Raw genomic sequence first — 18,964 nt, 5'->3', positions numbered from 1 at the left:
CTATCCAACACATTTATCCATGATACATTTGAAAATATAAAACAATTTTGTAATGCAGGCGTAACCACTCGTACCGGTGCATTCCGAACTACTCATTGTGCTCTCACATCTGGTGTAGGGTTGCCCTGTAAATACTCTACAAGCACTAATACTCGCACACTTAAAATTGGATGTCAAAATGGAGAGCCACACCATTTAATGAGCGGTGAATAGAGATGAAACAATTGTACTGCTGCCTTTGCTTACAATGCATTTGTATTCTCAATTGTAATCAGCACGTTGATGTATTGATTTTGCTAACAAATGTTCCGCTTCAATGAATGCTTCAGCAGGCAAGCTGGGTTTTGGAAAAAAACTGAATGCAATGAAATGCGCATGTGCAGAAATATCTGTTTAGATTGAACTGAAAGAGTAACTAGAATGTCATGGAAAGCGATCTCGAGAACCGCTGTGACACAAACACATCAAGAGGTACCTGCAGCCAATGGGAGAGATAAAGACCATGACGCACACAGCAGAGAGGGGTGTGGTTATTGGGGGTGTGTCTATTTTACCAAATAATGCGTTTGGTAAAATACTGTGAATCTGTTTTCAACAACATACAATACATGGTGTATATGTGTCCTATATTTTTTTTCTGAAGAGATCATTTGATGTTACAAGGCTTCTCGTAAACAACTGAAGAAGTAAAAGTGTGTCCACCAAAGACGTGACAGTGACGTGTGGTTTGTTTTAATTGTTGGTCTGCAATGTGAAAAAAAAAAAATGTAATACTCTTGCTTGCATTCGCTACAGAAGCTTTTTGCATCGCTTAAATAAAACGTTTTACTGCATGAAAAAGAAAGTGTGGTGGGGTTTGTAACTTTCACATTCCAGAGTTTAAATACCCATTAGGAAATGAGGGCGCCCCCTAAAGGACACTGGGCAGTTTTCCTCCCCTGTTTATGATGTCATCAGAAGTAGAATTCACAATTACACAGAATTCAGCAAATCAACCGGTTCCAGGAGGCAGGAGTCTGTTGCAAAGGGGCTGTCTTTAAATGCAATCTTCCTGTCCTTATTTGAATCCTTTTCCAGGAGGGTTTTTTTTTGTGTGTGGGTCATGATGATAGTAGCTATACCTGCATGTACTGCTACCAGCAAACAGGCAAAGGCGCTTTGGAACTCGTTGGATATCTTAACTATAGACCAGTTAACCCAGAAGAGAAGTTTAATAAAAGGTTCCATTTAAAAGTGAGATATAAATCCCTAGCTGATTACTGGACTTTATCCCAGGCGACTCACGCAGGTGTTACAGGGCAGCACAGGGTTACAATGCAAGCTTCGTATTTAAATACAGTGTCGTTTACAGTCAGTGCAAATAATAATACTACTAGAATACAATATGAACTAGGATGCAACAAGTTAGGATTACAAAGAGTTATCTCTATAGTGACAGATTAGCAGTGCAATAGTGCAAGGATAGCGCATCAGCTGAGGATCCAGTAACGTGGTGCTGAGGTCATGGTTGGTCACAAGAGCTAGGAGTACCACCTTTATGAAACATGCTTTAAATGTATTACACAGCAACCAGAATCATTTGAAAATGCCCTTCGAAAACTTCACCACAGTAAATGTGCGCGGTCATTTTGATTATACCATGGATTTACTACAGTTTTTTTTTTTATTCACTGTCTGTCTGTCTGTTTGGGGGCTGTGTTGAGACCACTGACCTAACTCATTCATGGCCTGAGCAGACTGGAACCCAGGACTCCAGAGGCAGGTTAAAAACAAGAATGAGAAGCTAGGGAATTAGCCCACTGTCTGTCTGTCTGTCTGTCTGTCTGTGCCACCTAGCGCCCCAGATTGGAGCCCAGGCCTCCAGAGGTGAAAGGCATATATCTGTAGACGCACTTATCCAATGATCATAAAACTTGGTACATTATTTAGCATAAGTAACTTAGAATATCAGAATTTGCATCTATACGTCACACTTGCATTTTGGTATCTGAAGCACTGGTTATCAAATTGCGATTAAACATTTGATCGCTAATACTTATTCTACGCTGTTCTGCACACATTGCTGATATAAATCATGGTCCTCAACTTCATCATCACACTGAGAGCTCTGATTTGAAATGCACAGCGCTGCTGCACCCAGATTCTACTATGCAGATGTATCTTGAAGTACAAGATTTTTTTTTGTGATGCCTTTTAATAGGATCAGCTTAATATGTATATAAAATCCACATTGCAAAATATATCCAAATGTATTGACCCAGCTATGAAAAGTGCCAATTGTCTGTGCATTGTTGTCATGTATATATTACACAAAGAAGCATGTACTACAATACATCTAAGGTATACTGAAATTGAAGAAGGAATCTATGAAAAAGACCTAGGAGTTTATGTTGACTCAGAAATGTCTTCATCTAGACAATGTGGGGAAGCTATAAAAAAAGGCCAACGAGATGCTCGGATATATTGTGAGAAGTGCTGAATTTAAATCAAGGGAAGTAATGTTAAAACTTTACAATGCATTAGTAAGACCTCACCTAGAATATTGTGTTCAGTTCTGGTCACCTTGTTACAAAAAGGATATTGCTGCTCTAGAAAGAGTGCAAAGAAGAGCAACCAGAATTATCCCGGGTTTAAAAGGCATGTCGTATGCAGACAGGCTAAAAGAATTGAATCTATTCAGTCTTGAACAAAGAAGATGACGCGGCAATCTGATTCAATTATTCAAAATCCTAAATGGTATAGACAATGTCGACCCAGGGGACTTCTTTGACCTGAAAAAAGAAACAAGGACCAGGGGTCATAAATGGAGATTAGATAAAGGGGCATTCAGAACAGAAAATAGGAGGCACTTTTTTACACAGAGAATTGTGAGGGTCTGGAACCAACTCCTCAGTAATGTTGTTGAAGCTGACACCCTGGGATCCTTCAAGAAGCTGCTTGATGAGATTCTGGGATCAATAAGCTACTAACAACCAAACGAGCAAGATGGGCTGAATGGCCTCCTCTTGTTTGTAAACTTTCTTATGTTCTTATGTTCCTGAGGTTCTAGAGTGTAATGTATAGCTGTTTGTAAAAAACAAACAAACAAACAAATAAACATAAATAGGATAAATATGTTTTAATAAACGTGTTAAAATACAACAGACAATATTTCTTGAACTTGTCTATAGCATATTAACATGTATAGGGTTACCATGTGGCTCCAGATTAACCAGACGCTGTGAGGCGGAACGGGATTTCAAACTTGCCCCTAAATTGAAATAAATGAAGGTGTAAATGAACCATCCTTAGCTACAATTAATAATGATGCTTAAATACCCGCATGCGCGTCAAATAATTGTATTATACCAAGAATGAATTGTAGCCAGTCGCTGTTTTTTTCTGTTTGTTAAAATTCAATCGCCCATATTATTCTGCAAATACAATCGCATCATCATCTCGTTGCTCTATCGATAAATTAGCTGTTCGTTGATTAAGATCTGATCAGAAGCAGCTGATCAGTGTGAATTGTTTGCTGTGCCCAAGCAATTCCACCACAGCAGGATTAATCTCAGCAAAGGTGGAGCTCATTTATACGTGAATTACTTTCAATTTAGGGGGAATTTTGAAATCCCGGTCTGTCTCAAAGCGTTAATCTGGAGCCATATGGTAACCCTACATGTATATCAAATATCATATGCAGGATCAATTGTGCAATGCTGTTCATTTTAGCGTCACTTTTCCTACCTCGCATCTATTTTTTTTAATAACTGTGTTGTTTATCATTATGAGATGTGACCCATATTAAAATATCATACAGTGTAGAGACGGCGCTCACATTAAAAGCGGATGGAAGTTCTTCTATACCCACTGTGGTACTAGTTCCATTACAGGTGAAATAATGTCATGGGGTTATATCTGTGTTAACAGTATCTGTATTGATTTTAATATGACGAACTGATTCGAGAAGTTTCACCTCGGTCTGGTTGGAGCACTGCAGACCGACGATGGGGGCGAATTTTTGGGGTACAGGCTCCCACAAAAACAACTAATCGGCAGGCCGGGAGAGGGGAGGGGAAGGGTTACGCACGGACCGACGCACGGGGAGCCCACCTGACGTCAGACGCCGCGTTGGCTCCTAAAGAAAGTTTTTTTTTTTGTTGTTGTTAGAAAGTTTTGAGATTTTTTTTTCTCTCCTTCGTAAATCTAAAAAATAAGTTATATAAATATACATAACGTCGGGTCAAGGCGTGTGTTCCGATCGCTTGCAAAGCGGTGGAAAATGGCGGAAACGAAGATAATATATCACATTGATGAGGAAGAAACGCCTTATCTGGTGAAAATTCCGATCCCAGCCGAGAACATTACTTTACTGGATTTTAAACAAGTTTTAAACAAGCCGAACTACAAGTTTTTTTTCAAGTCCATGGACCAGGATTTTGGGTAAGATGATTGTATTTATTGGGAGCAGTGATGCACGATTAAGCCTGGTTAAAAACGCCGTTGAATTAAGCGAACACTTTTCAAGGGTTTGTTAATGTGTTAAGAAAAAAAAAATTCTTAAAGTTGTGGATTTTGCATGCAGAGTAGACTCGCGTGGACGAGCGTCTCGCTGCAACCCCGCCACGCAAAACTCTCCATTTCCCCCAGAAAAATAAAACCTACATTTTTTTAAAAAAAACAACAAACACATTTCAGTACACGGTTTGTTTTATATTTAGATACAAATGTCAGCAGAAATATGTTCTACTTTTGTGTGTTTACAAATATTATGAGATTTTGTTTTGTTTTGAATAAACTTTATTATAAAACAAAAGTATTGAACGCTTTGGAAGGTGGTACTGTTTTACTGAAGAAATGTACGGTGTTTTTCTAAATTTTCCACCGTCCTACCCCTTTGGGAATTAAAAAAATATGTAAAATGCGTCTCTCCTGAAATACAAATGCGTGTAACTGTTTCAAAGACTTGATACATTATTGCACGATGCCATGTAAATAAATCACGGTTTCCCATCCACACGTTCAGCTTCGAGGTTTAAAAGCTGCGTGTACCAAGGAGGCCGTTGGGGAAAGAGCAAAGATGGAGTATTTTTTCCACGTTAAACTTTTTAGTTGGGTCGCTCGGTGTTGTGTTTTTTTTTTTTTTTTTTTTACCCCCCTCGCTCGCTTCACTTTCTGAGTCATTGCCAGCCCATTGTGGCCTGGTATTTATTTTCTAATTTAAAACAGGGAAACTGAATAGCGTCTTCGCCCTTAAAGGCTTTTGTTCCTGGGGATTAGGTTTAGGTTTAGGTTCAGGTTCGCCTTTCAAAAAAAACTCTTTCTCTCTGTGTTGTTAAAAAAAAAAAAAAAAAGCCTGAAGTTTTTGGGATAACAGCCAGAAGGGCCCGCTGCCGCAGCCCCTTTCCTCGTCAAATAGTTTCCTTTATAAATGACCTATTGATTTTTATGATTTCCTCAATAGAAATTGAAATAAGGATTTAGTTTCGGCTTTGGAGGATGCAGCTGATGTATTGTATCAAGGCGGAGACGGTGCTGTAGTTTTGAATACTTTGTAGACGTGGGCTCTAATTCGACTGAACTTTCTGTGAAGTGGTTTCGGCTGTAGCCTGCAATCCTCTTTTTGCTCCTATTCTGTGAGACGGGGATGGAAATAACTCTCATTCCAGAGCAGTTAGACCCATTCCAGGTTTTACTACGAGCTTGATTAGCGGCATGTTAGTAGATGTTCGACTGGATTTTAGAATGGGCTACTTTAAAATAAATACACCACCTTTCTGAATTTCCAGGTGTATTTGTAAGAGATATGGTGGGTAGCTCTTGCAGTTTGATGGGCTTTTCATAAATCTATTGCATAAAGAACTAATCGCATTCCCGACAAACGCATTCAGATATGAAACCTGCTGAATAATGTAACGTCAACATATTGAATTACACACCACTTTGTAGTTTTCCATATACTTCAAGAAAAAATGACCAATGGAAAAATTTTCAATGTCTAACATGAAATACTGTACTACTGTTACGGCTTTGGGTAGACTTCTTGCGATATCATTTAGTGGTTTCTTTGGTTACATGATAAATTAAAGATCTATGTTCATATAGTGTGTGTGTTTATTTAAATTATTTTAATGATGTCTCCATCCTTAAATTCTAGGGGATGCGAAACTTTTGCCCAGAGCTGCCCAGCCTCTAACAATTCCTGTAACTAATGTCCACCATTATTGAATCTGAACAGAACCTTTCTGTAGCCTTGCTTGGGTTGAGGACCCATAACCGCCAGACTGTTGGAGGAATCCTAAACATTACGCTTCAAGTAACCTGTTGGGGGGGCATTTCTGCTCATTTTACCCCCTCTACTCTCCTTCTGATTAACCTCCCCCTTCAAATACATCTGATATATTTCAATGCGCGATCCCACTCGCAAGGGCACCTTAAATGATAACTGGTTGCGTTGTATTGAACAAAGCCGTTAAACCCCTTTACTGTGTTCGTGGAGAGAGTTTAGGAGGTACTTTGTTGATTGTCCTTAGGCTGTAAAAATAAATTACAAAAATGTAGTTGAATTGGTTTTGTATTAATTTCGCTTGGCTTGGGGATCGCAGGACACCCAGTGTGGAGTAGTGGTTAGGGCTCTGGACTCTTGACCGGAGGGTCGTGGGTTCAATCCCAGGTGGGGGGACACTGCTGCTGTACCCTTGAGCAAGGTACTTTACCTAGATTGCTCCAGTAAAAACCCAACTGTATAAATGGGTAATTGTATGTAAAAATAATGTGATATCTTGTAAGAATTGTAAGTCGCCCTGGATAAGGGCATCTGCTAAGAAATTAATAATAATATACACAGCACCCTTTTCTTTACCGTACTATCAGATGAGTTATTGTAAAGAAAGCAGTATTTGGCTGATGTAGTTATTCACCCTCCAGCTGGCTAGACGCAGTGTAACAGTGTTGTGGTGTGCAGAGGCTTTGTTTCCTTTGCCTTGCGACCCGCTCTGTGGTTTGTTTCGTGGGTGGAAGTTTAGTCTGTCTTGGGGAAGAGCGTTCTGTAATCAGAAGTGGTTGTGGTTTGTCTGGCTGTGATGTCTTGTTGAATAAAACAACGGTGTCTTCTCCACTTCAAGAGAATCCGATTCAGTTAGCTCTCTCCCTATCCCTTTTGACTTGTCCATTGATATATATATTTTTTTATCTCTTGTATGATCTGTGACAATGCTTTGACCTCTTTAAAAGCCCCCTTATTGGAGTTCTAATCCCCGACATGATGAGCCCCCCTGCGAAGGTGGAGTAGTGGTGAGGGCTCTGGACTCTTGACCGGAGGGTCGTGGGTTCAATCCCAGGTGGGGGGGACACTGCTGCTGTACCCTTGAGCAAGGTACTTTACCTAGATTGCTCCAGTAAAAACCCAACTGTATAAATGGGGAATTGTATGTAAAAATAAAGAGATATCTTGTAACAATTGTAAGTCGCCCTGGATAAGGGCGTCTGCTAAGAAATAAATAATAATAATAATATATGGAAGCAGTTGTATATAGGTATGTCACACCTCATAGATTTCCCCATATATCTGAAACGCCACTCATCCAGTTGTAATGAAACTTGGTATTAATATCATGTACTATAATCAGCTAAGTATCAGGTTGTGCCTCTGTCTGTCTGTCTGTCTGTCTGTCTGTCTGTCTGTCACATGAAAAGTTCCAACCCTTCTCCTAAACCAATCAGCAGGGATAATATGTGGCGCCTGTATGTGTCACATTGGCGTTTCACATTGATGCAGCTTAGCCAATAGTGATAAGAACATTCTCAAAGGGTTTATTTTGGGCGGCTGTCTGTACATATGTTTGTCACACTTTGGCATACATCTGAGAACCTCTTAACTAACTGATCAAACATGGGCACATCTCCTGTGTGTCAGTTTGTCTGTACAGATATCTAGAGCTTATCTAATTGGGTTGAAACTCGGTGATGTTATTGAGGGCATCCGAATGCCTGCTATACATCCCCACAATCTGATCTTCTCAAACACTTCTGCTAAATAATGTTAATGCCTGCGCCAAGTTTGACACATGGATGAGACGTTCTCCATCCATATCAATTTACAGACGTGATGTGGGATGACATGTCCTAGCATCTAGGTGAAAAAACATAGTCACTAAATTTGACAGGGCTTGAAATGGCAACCAGTCCTGGGGTTCAGAGCTCCCCTCAATGAAGTCTGTTATTATTATTATTATTGAAATGATCAGGAGCCAGGAGTTTGAGCAGGGTTACAAACTCACACTAGCCCTGCTGCTGCTGCTGCTGCTGCTGCACCCAGTCCTGGGGTTCAGAACTCCCCTCAATGAAGTCTGTTATTATTATTAATATTGAAATGATCAGGAGCCAGGAATTTGAGCAGGGTTACAAACTCACACTAGCCCTGCTGCTGCTGCTGCTGCTGCTGCACCCAGTCCTGGGGTTCAGAACTCCCATCAGTGAGGTCTGTTATTGAAATGATCAGAAGTTTGATAAATATGTGGTTCCTCCCTTGCAGCTGCTCTCTCAGTAACCCTCCAGGTTTTATCAGTGCTGCTGATCATTTCAACAATCTACCTGAACAGGATTGTGAAAGCCTTGAGAGTCTCAAGCCTTGCTTTTGAGTTTTCTTTTCTTGTGTTGTTGTGTGCAGACGGGCTCTGCTTTTGCTGCCATATGGTAAAACAGTCTGTCTGGAATCTCTGCGCCCCAGAAAGGGGGAGTGCAGGAGCTGCTGTGAAAACAGAAAGCCATGTTTAGGAATTCTCTTCCTGTTGGGAATTGACATGCGATGCAGGCTGGTCTCGGAGCTCCCTGCCCTCGCTCCTGTACTGTACGTCAGAGGAGAGCTCGCTGTTGAAAAAGCCATTTTGAATTCACCCCCCCCAAACTACAGACTACTACAGTGGCATGTTTCATAATGATTAATTACCTTCACATTCCATGAGCTCGGATTTAATGAGGCTTAATTCATTTTGAAAGGAGCCTAACCAATACTTTTAAGCACAGAAACCAGGACCAGAGGACAGAGTTGGAGATTAAATGGATTTAGGACAGAGGGGATGTAGACACTTATTCACACAGAGAGCGGTGAGGGGATGGAATGGGTTACCTAGCCATGTTGTTGAGGCAGAATCACTGGGCTCCTTTAAGACCCGACTTGACGGCGTTTTGAGATAAATCAGCTGCTCGGAGCCGCATGAGCACTGACGGGCCTCTCCATCTTAAATTTTTTGAATAGTCAATATTATTGTCTTTCATTTTAATTTAGCACTCCCTCCTGCAACAGTGCTGGTTTTCTGTTCCCACAATACAGTGCACCTCTCATTTCAATCACCAGCATTATTGCCAGATCTGGATGTTTAGAAGGAAAAAATATATTTTTGCTGGCCGACGTTCCTGAGTAAAAAAAAAAAGAAAGAAAGAAATTAAATTTCCCTAGGTGCCATGTGTGAAAAAAAATATTCAGACCACCAGGAATCTTTTTGAAAAATATATTGCTGCTATACAGACAAAGCAAAAGACGTGTGTTTCTTGTAGTGTTTATAAAACTGTGAGCAACAGAACCGCTCAAAGGACAGCAAACCCCATTGAACAGCAAGAGAAAAACGAACTGCCTTTGAAATGACAATTGCTTCCTCTATGCTCTTTGTTTGTGGGTTGTGGTTTGTCGTTGGCGTGGAAGCGTGTCTGGGTAAGGAATGTGGTTCGCACATCGCGGTCGTGGCACGCTGGCAGGAGAATGCCCCCCTCTGTGCCAAACTAAAGACAGCGCTGGGGACTGCGATCGGCACAGCTACTGCTGGCAGACTGGGACACAGATACCCGCAGTCTGGCACTGGAGATCGCGTAGAGCGGGTTTGAGAAAGAAGAGTCTTTGTCTTGAGCCAAAGGTTTTGTATCACCTGGAATTATGGGATTGAGATAACATTTTAAAAATATATATATATATTATATATTTTATTTAACATCATGTAATCAAAGAAACTCCAACATGATATTGCAAATGTCTACTGGAAGCCATAATAGTAGTACAGTAGTATTTCATGTTAGATTTCAATGTTAGCGTTTTGTTATATGGAAATGGTATATGTATATGGAAAACTACAAAGCAGTGTGTAATTCAATATGTGTAAAGTACTGCACGCAGGCAATAAAAATGTGCATTATAAATATCATATGGGAGATACTGAAATTGAAGAAGGAATCTATGAAAAAGACCTAGGAGTTTATGTTGACTCAGAAATGTCTTCATCTAGATAATGTGGGGAAGCTATAAAAAAGGCCAACGAGATGTTTGGATATATTGTGAGAAGTGTTGAATTTAAATCAAGGGAAGTAATGTTAAAACTTTATAATGCATTAGTAAGACCTCACCTAGAATATTGTGATCAGTTCTGGTCACCTCGTTACAAAAAGGATATTGCTGCTCTAGAAAGAGTGCAAAGAAGAGCAACCAGAATTATCCCGGGTTTAAAAGGCATGTCATATGCAGACAGGCTAAAAGAATTGAATCTATTCAGTCTTGAACAAAGAAGACTACGCGGCGATCTGATTCATTCAAAATTCTAAAAGGTATTGACAATGTCGACCCAGGGGACTTTTTTGACCTGAAAAAAGAAACAAGGACCAGGGGTCACAAATGGAGATTAGATAAAGGGGCATTCAGAACAGAAAATAGGAGGCACTTTTTTTACACAGAGAATTATGAGGGTCTGGAACCAACTCCCCAGTAATGTTGTTGAAGCTGACACCCTGGGATCCTTCAAGAAGCTGCTTGATGAGATTCTGGGATCAATAAGCTACTAACAACCAAACGAGCAAGATGAGCTGAATGGGGCCTTCTCTCGTTTGGAAACTTTCTTATGTTAAGGTAACATTATTCAGCAGGTTTCATTCGACTTTATGAAGCAAAATTAGTTCATTCTATATAGAGGGGGATGGAAAGCGTTTGGCTGTAGGTTAAAATGAAGATTGTTGCGTTTTATACACAGTGATTCATGATTCAGTTTCCGCACTGCTCCCGCACTCTTATGAATGAATCTCTATGTATTTTCCAAAGTGTTGTGAAGGTCGTTTTGGTTGTGAATTTCTTCTTGAGTTCAGTTTGCTGTTCTAGTTATCTTACGAGGTCCCCGGTTCAAATCCCACTGACTCATTGTGTGACCCTGAGCAAGTCACTTCACCTCCTTGTGCTCCGTCTTTCGGGTGAGACGTAATGGTAAGTGACTCTGCAGCTGATGCATAGTTCACACACCTTAGTCTCTGTAAGTCACCTTGGATAAAGGCATCTGCTAAATAAACAAATAATAATAATAATGATGACTGGATACCTGCCCAACAAAACACCTGCTAACGCTGCCGTCTCTTTCCAGAGTTGTGAAGGAAGAGATTTCTGACGACCGCACCAAGCTTCCCTGCTTCAACGGGAGAGTCGTATCCTGGGTGAGAATCTAAACCGTGTCTTGCAATCTGTGCCGTCTCTGAATTCTAGTCAATCCAAGTCTTGTTTTTCATACATTTCAAGTGTTCAGTTTGTATGCCCTTCTGTTTTAATTAATCTGCCAAGTTTAGCCGAGAATGAATCCTAGACACATATCTAGACGCTTATCCGAGTGTGATGAAACTTTGGTTAACCCATTTTTTTCAGCATTGTATTATCTGGTATTTCTGGAACTTGTGTGTCACACAAACTTTTTTTCCCATATATCTAGGGAAAAATTTACCCAATTACGATGAGATCTGGACATTAAGTTATCAGAATGTGGGACTAGAACCTGGGAGGTATTTCACTAATTATGTACACATGTATCAAACTCGCGTTAGTACAGTTTTTTACAGCCGCGCAGAGGGATTTAACTAACATTCCTGTTTTAGTGTGTGATTACAGCACACGCACACATGGTATCGGTGAAGCGAACTAGCGAGAAGGTAACATGCTCTCAAACTGGAGCATGTGCTGATATGCTTTTGTTTTCTGTTAGTGTGAGTCAGACCTTCTGTGCAAAAGCAATTAGGGCAGCAGTGTGGAGTAGTGGTCAGGGCTCTGGACTCTTGACCGGAGGGTCGTGGGTTCAATCCCCAGGTGGGGGGACACTGCTGCTGTACCCTTGAGCAAGGTACTTTACCTAGATTGCTCCAGTAAAAACCCAACTGTATAAATGGGTAATTGTATGTAAAAATAATGTGATATCTTGTAACAATTGTAAGTCACCCTGGATAAGGGCGTCTGCTAAGAAATACATTTTTAGTGATTTAGTGGGCTCCTTGTTCGGTTTTAGTTTTGTCCTGTTTTTTGGGTGTCGTTATAAAAGCGTGTTTTTACATTTTTATTTTTCAGTTTAATTGATTTTCTCCTCCCTTCTCTCTCTCTTTGGATCATGCCATTCACAGTGCCCTAGTGTCACACTAAATGGGGGGCAAACACTGTCTCCTGCATACCCGAAAGTGAATCGCAACAGAGTCTGTATTTGCTAAGGGCTCCTGTATTGATTCTCTGTTCCTGCCTGCCTCACTCGCTCTGTCTTTCAGCTGGTTTCCTCGGACAGCCCCTGTGCAGAAGCTGTGGCCCCTCCAGTAGAGATCAGAGCGGACCCCTCTCCGCCCCCTCCCCCGCTGCCGCCCCCCCCTGCGGAGCGTACTGTGGGGATTGGAGACTCCAGACCCCCCTCTTTCCAGTGAGTCAATAGGATTGCATCAGAACCCCAATACAGAGATGGATTGATCATTCAGAGCCATTAAACACTCAATGCAAAACTGAGATGCGCTGAAAGAAATGCGTTCAAGGAGAAACTTAGACAAGACGTCTTTCTCCATATCTTGGAGAAATCTAAATGTAATGTAATCTAAAATCTAGGGCAGCAGTGTGGAGTAGTGGTCAGGGCTCTGGACTCTTGACCGGAGGGTCGTGGGTTCAATCCCAGGTGGGGGACATTGCTGCTGTACCCTTGAGCAAGGTACTTTACCTAGATTGCTCCAGTAAAAACCCAACTGTATAAATGGGGAATTGTATAAAAATAATGTGATAACTTGCAACAATTGTAAGTCGCCCTGGATAAGGGTGTCTGCTAAGAAATTAATAATAATAATAATAATAATAATAATAATAATAATAATAATAATAATAATAAAAGTAGACCATGCAGGGATAATGTTTAGTTTCAGGCTGATAATTTGGAGCGATTTAGGGAGTTTGACTCTGCGTTGAGTTTCAGAAACTGTATTGTCAGATCCTGATCTGTAGGTATAGAGAATTGTGTTCAATAGTGAAGTGATTTGTGATGTATCTTAACCCCAGCAGATCCTCATACCTGCAGTTTATCTACCTGTTTGTCTCCTCTGTACTGTGTATTGCGTGTGACTGGATGGGAGTTTTGCGTTGGATTTCACACGCGTGTGTTTTTTTTGACAGTCCGAATGTCGCGGGCAGCCAGGAGAATCTCGATGACCAGACGGAAACCGAATCGGTGGTCTCGTCTCGGCGAGAGAGACCACGCAGGAGGGAGAGCCACGAGCAGCACGGTGAGTCAGGCGGTCAAGCGCTCAACCGCGACCTCCAGAACTACTGTGGTCAAGTCCATTTACAGCCAAAAGTTTAGCTTTACCTACAATCTTAGGCTTGAGACATAATTAAAAAATACATACTCTGAACATAATTTAGATCTTTTATTTAGCATGTTATCAAAGAACTACAAAATGGTATTGCAAAAGTCTAACGGAAGCCATAATAGTAGTACAGTATTTCATGTTAGATTTCGAAATGTCACATTTTTCCATTTTTGTCAATTAAGTACATGGAAAAAACCGGGTGTGTAATTCAATATGTTAACGTAACATTATTCAGCAGGTTTCATTCGACTTTATGAAATCAGTTCATTCTATAGGGTGATGCAAAACCTTTGCCAGAGCTGTAAGTTGCACACTTTAGGGATATTCGTTTGGCAGGAAGCTGAGTTTCTTCAGGTGCATTGTGGGCTCTGTAGTTTTATCTTGTATACCGGTGCTGGCACAAGTATGGAAAGAAATACATCTCCAGTCTTTGCATGAAACGGTGCTGGATTGTTCAATAAAACTGCAGTGTCGATGTGAGATTGCAACATAAAACCTAAACCACGACAGATGGGTTTTGTAAACATGTATAAGCCTTGCAGAGCAGGATTGCGTGTTTGGAGCTTGGCGTGATAAGTTAACAGCTGGTTTTAGACCCTGGTTAGCATTGATCTCAGACTGCCTTTGTGTGGGGTTTGCAGGGGGTCCTCGGCTGAACGGGCAGAGCAGGTTAGAGCGCCATCTAGCTGGCTATGAGAGTGCGAGCACGGTGATGAGCAGCGAGATCGAGACCACCAGCTTCTGTGACTCCGACGAGGACGACACCATGAGCAGGTGAGGCTGGGGGAGGGGCTAGTGCTTTGGGGGGGTGGTGAGGGAGGGGGTCTAGTGCTTTGGGGGTGTGTTGAGGGAGGGGTCTAGTGCTTTGGGGTGTGGTGAGGGAGAGGTCTAGTTCTTTGGGGGTGTGGAGAGGGAGGGGCTAGTGCTTTGGGGGTGTGGTGAGGGAGGGGCTAGTGCTTTGTGGTGAGGGAGGGGCTAGTGCTTTGGGATGTTAATACCAGGGTTGGGGTCAATTCATGTGTGTGTGTGTGTGTGTGTGTGTGTGTTCCTCCCCTCCTGATCCTATGTAAGACGTTGAAGAGGACTCCCAGTCGACAGGTTTGTGATTTGAATGGAGGTTTCTTGCTCAGCTCTGTCCCTTGGTGCTCCTGTCCAGTCCCTCCTCTGTGTGTCCGCAGGTTCAGCAGCTCCACGGAGCAGAGCAGCGCCTCCAGACTGCTGAAGAGACATCGGCGCCGCAGGAAGCAGAGACCCCCGAGACTGGAGAGGGTAGGAGACACACCCCAACCCTGGGGACCCGACACACCCCCACACACACCCTGCTGCACCCAGACACACCCACACTCAACACAGCTGGTTTCGCTAATCTTGGACCCACTGTTACTTCAATTAGTTTTATCGGAGTCTGTAAAAAAGAATGTTTCATGGTTTTCATATTTTTCTAAAACCTTTCCATCACCACTTTCTGACTTTATTTCATTCTAAGAGGCTTTGTTCTTTTGTTCCACCAATATAAAGTTCTCATTCTTACCTGGCTTGATGCTTGTTTGGAGAATGCTAAATGCCAGCACTGAAGGACCTTCCTCATTCCATTCCATTCCATTCAAACCGCAGAACTTACCATCTTCTCTTCAGTGTGGAGGTGTAGAGTGGGTGGGGAGTTGAAAATTCATGTAATTTGAATGGAATGCACAACACTGTTCAGATTTAAAGAGCAGCAGTGTGGAGTAGTGGTTAGGGCTCTGGACTCTTGACCGGAGGGTCGTGGGTTCAATCCCAGGTGGGGGACACTGCTGCTGTACCCTTGAGCAAGGTACTTTACCTAGATTGCTCCAGTAAAAACCCAACTGTATAAATGGGTAATTGTAAGTAAAAATAATGTGTAAAAAAATTATTGTATGTAAAAAATAATGTGATATCTCGTAACAATTGTAAGTCGCCCTGGATAAGGGTGTCTGCTAATAAAATAATAATAATAATAATAATAATAATAATAATAATAATAAAGAGAAATGATAACTCAAGGACCGCGGAGCCACTCTGAATGAGTGCCAGTGCAGTTGAAACGACGTTGAAATATATTTATGAACTGCGGTGCTTTTAAAGTGGGTGGCGGTGTTGGCTTGCAGGTTTAGATGTTTGTCTGTGTTGATTTGAATCCTCTGCATGCTCCTGGTCTCTCTTTTCAGACCTCTTCCTTCAGCAGTGTCACAGATTCCACCATGTCCCTGAACATCATCACAGTCACGCTCAACATGGGTGAGTTACACAGCTATGGGTGAACAAGCCCTCTTCCAAAATAACACACCATGTGCACTGTGTACGAGTGCTACAGAACCCGCTGCAGTGTTTACCAGTCAAGAAGTCTTTGTAGCCTGCAAAACCAGAACGCTGAGGAACTTCTTACAGATTGTCCGGTTTTGACAAAACTGCAAGTTTAGTGTCGTATTCAGTGAGTGTATGGAGGCTGTTTGTCTGTTAGACTGTAGAAGGGGTTCTGTGCATTCCTTTTCAATTCACAAGAGCAGTGAAAATAAAAGCCAACCCCTTTGTGTGTGAGAGAGTGCTGGCTTTATTCATCCCAGTCCCATTTCCTAACCAGCTAGCCCCTATCTCCGGTTGCATTACCACATGCTCTTAAATGACTGGGCAGCAGTGTGGAGTAGTGGTTAGGGCTCTGGACTCTTGACCAGAGAGTTGTGGGTTCAATCCCTGGTGGGGACACTGCTGCTGTACCCTTGAGCAAGGTACTTTACCTAGATTGCTCCAGTAAAAACCCAACTGTATAAATGGGTAATTGTATGTAAACATAATGTGATATCTTGTAACAATTGTAAGTCGCCCTGGATAAGGGCGTCTGCTAAGAAATAAAAATAATAATAATAATCAACCCAAAACACTGGGGCTGTGGAAAGCAGTGATTTCTGCAGACCGGTGCCCCCAGTGGCCACCCTACTGATACTGCAGGTAAAAACCCTGAGTGTTCTTTATGTAATGAAAGCCTTCAAATGCTGGTGAATGGGACTCAAGCTGTATTGAGGCTCAGGCTCCCATACCTTCCCACAGTCACTGGGTTGCATAGGGAGTCTGACTTTCTCTATGTAAGTTTTGCATACGTCCAGAGAAGAGTTTGATCACAAATGAAAAATTGCAGACCTGAGGGTATGTGAAGGCAGCTGTGTCACACATGGTCCTGCAGTGTTTACAGCTGTGATCAGAAGTTTTGCATCACCCCCTCTATAGAATGAACTCATTTTGCTTCTTAAAGTTGAATGAAACCCGCTGAATAATGTGACGTTAACAAATTGAATTAAGTCATGGTTTCAGATGAGGCTCTGCAGTCTGTGTGTGTGTGTGTGTGTGTAGCTCCTGGTTTCACATGAGGCTCTGCAGTCTGTGTGTGTGTAGCTCCTGGTTTCACATGAGGCTCTGCAGTCTGTGTGTGTTGCTCCTGGTTTCACATGAGGCTCTGCAGTCTGTGTGTGTGTAGCTCCTGGTTTCACATGAGGCTCTGCAGTCTGTTTGTGTGTGTAGCTCCTGGTTTCACATGAGGCTCTGCAGTCTGTGTGTGTGTAGCTCCTGGTTTCACATGAGGCTCTGCAGTCTGTGTGTGTGTGTAGCTCCTGGTTTCACAGGAGGCTCTGCAGTCTGTGTGTGTGTAGCTCCTGGTTTCACATGAGGCTCTGCAGTCTGTTTGTGTGTGTAGCTCCTGGTTTCACATGAGGCTCTGCAGTCTGTGTGTGTGTAGCTCCTGGTTTCACAGGAGGCTCTGCAGTCTGTGTGTGTGTGTAGCTCCTGGTTTCACAGGAGGCTCTGCAGTCTGTGTGTGTGTAGCTCCTGGTTTCACAGGAGGCTCTGCAGTCTGTGTGTGTGTGTAGCTCCTGGTTTCACATGAGGCTTTGCAGTCTGTGTGTGTGTGTGTAGCTCCTGGTTTCAGATGAGGCAGTCTGTATAGTTCATGATTGTTCCTGACTCACTGAGAAGCTGCTTTTTGTTTCGTTCCTCTTCAGAGAAGTACAACTTCCTGGGGATCAGCATCGTGGGGCAGAGCAACGAGCGGGGCGACGGAGGGATCTACATCGGATCCATCATGAAGGGGGGGGCCGTTGCCGCGGACGGGCGGATCGAACCCGGGGACATGCTGCTGCAGGTGAGACCCCCGGGGCTGTACAACACACACACACACACCGTTTTACTGGAATCTCAGGGGTGCTTCTCCAATTGGGATGAAACTTGGTCAGGACATTCTTCAGCACAAGTTACTAAGATTATCAGAGCCTGCTGTTTTATTCAATTACAATTACAATGCTGTTTTATTCAATTACAATTACAATGCTGTTTTATTCAATTACAATTACAACGCTGTTTTATTCAATTACAATTACAACGCTGTTTTATTCAATTACAATTACAATGCTGTTTTATTCAATTACAATTACAATGCTGTTTTATTAAGTTACAATGATGCTGCAAGTGATTGCAACAGAAGTAGCTGCACACACGAACATGTGGACTCTGTTTATTCTACCCAGCAGTGATCACAGATACAAACACACAAACATACTAGAGAATGATTATTCAAACAAACGGTGGGGGCGTGGTCACTGAAAGTGGTTGAAAATCCGAGAACGTTCTCTCAGTGTAAAACACAACCTGGCACTGTGAATGAGTCAGCTTGGATAAGGGGTGGCGTTGAACTGGAATTGATCAATGCTGGTGGTCTACTTCTGGGTTAATCCACACCCAGTGGGTTATATTTTGATCTTCCTGCCTCACCTTCTCTGGTTCTTTTGACATTGCATATGGAGGTACCTGGAAGTCTTTTAGGAAGGATCCCAAATGATTCGCTCTCAACTCCTCATTATTTTGGAAGTTATTGGATTATAATTGGGGGGGTGCCCGTGATGGGTGAAAGCGAGGGGCATGCTTGAGAGATCAGATCTTTCAAAGCATTCCAGATCTCTTCTTCATATTTGCTGCACACACAGAACTGCTCTTCCACAGTTGTGGGCAAAAGTTTTTGCATTGCCTAAAATTTTAGTATTGAAGACCTAATTTTAAAAAAATCTATGAGATCTTCAATTTATTTAATATCATGTAAAATGTATCCTTGTACTTGGCTTGTCTTTAGACTAACCCAACTCCCCCCCCCCCCCCAGGTGAACGACATTAATTTTGAGAACATGAGTAACGATGACGCGGTCCGAGTCTTGAGGGAAATCGTCCACAAGCCCGGGTCAGTATCCTGTCTTTGTATTCTTCAGATTAACTCTTACTAAGGTTGTGTTGTTATAAGTGATCTATCAACTCCAGCTGAGAAATAGCTTCTGTTATAAGAAGAGATTGCATCCATAGCTATTAA

At 42.2% G+C, this 18,964-nt stretch overlaps 1 protein-coding gene across 1 annotated transcript in view; it reads left to right on the top strand.

The window, feature by feature from the left end:
• Window positions 1-3,931: 3,931 nt before the first annotated feature.
• The window catches only part of LOC117967650 (segment polarity protein dishevelled homolog DVL-2-like), a 25,976-nt gene continuing 10,943 nt past the window's right edge, over window positions 3,932-18,964 (top strand). Inside the window, exons 1-9 of the mRNA XM_059014598.1 lie at window positions 3,932-4,422; window positions 11,370-11,439; window positions 12,526-12,671; window positions 13,406-13,515; window positions 14,244-14,376; window positions 14,781-14,871; window positions 15,792-15,861; window positions 17,613-17,752; window positions 18,762-18,838. Of these exons, the coding sequence (XP_058870581.1) occupies window positions 4,262-4,422; window positions 11,370-11,439; window positions 12,526-12,671; window positions 13,406-13,515; window positions 14,244-14,376; window positions 14,781-14,871; window positions 15,792-15,861; window positions 17,613-17,752; window positions 18,762-18,838 (998 nt within the window). The 5' untranslated portion in view covers window positions 3,932-4,261. The remainder of the gene's footprint in view (window positions 4,423-11,369; window positions 11,440-12,525; window positions 12,672-13,405; window positions 13,516-14,243; window positions 14,377-14,780; window positions 14,872-15,791; window positions 15,862-17,612; window positions 17,753-18,761; window positions 18,839-18,964) is intronic.

The sequence above is a fragment of the Acipenser ruthenus genome, chromosome 48, assembly GCF_902713425.1.
Source record: "Acipenser ruthenus chromosome 48, fAciRut3.2 maternal haplotype, whole genome shotgun sequence".
Lineage (NCBI taxonomy): Eukaryota > Metazoa > Chordata > Actinopteri > Acipenseriformes > Acipenseridae > Acipenser > Acipenser ruthenus.
This window is presented reverse-complemented; position numbering and strand designations above follow the sequence as displayed.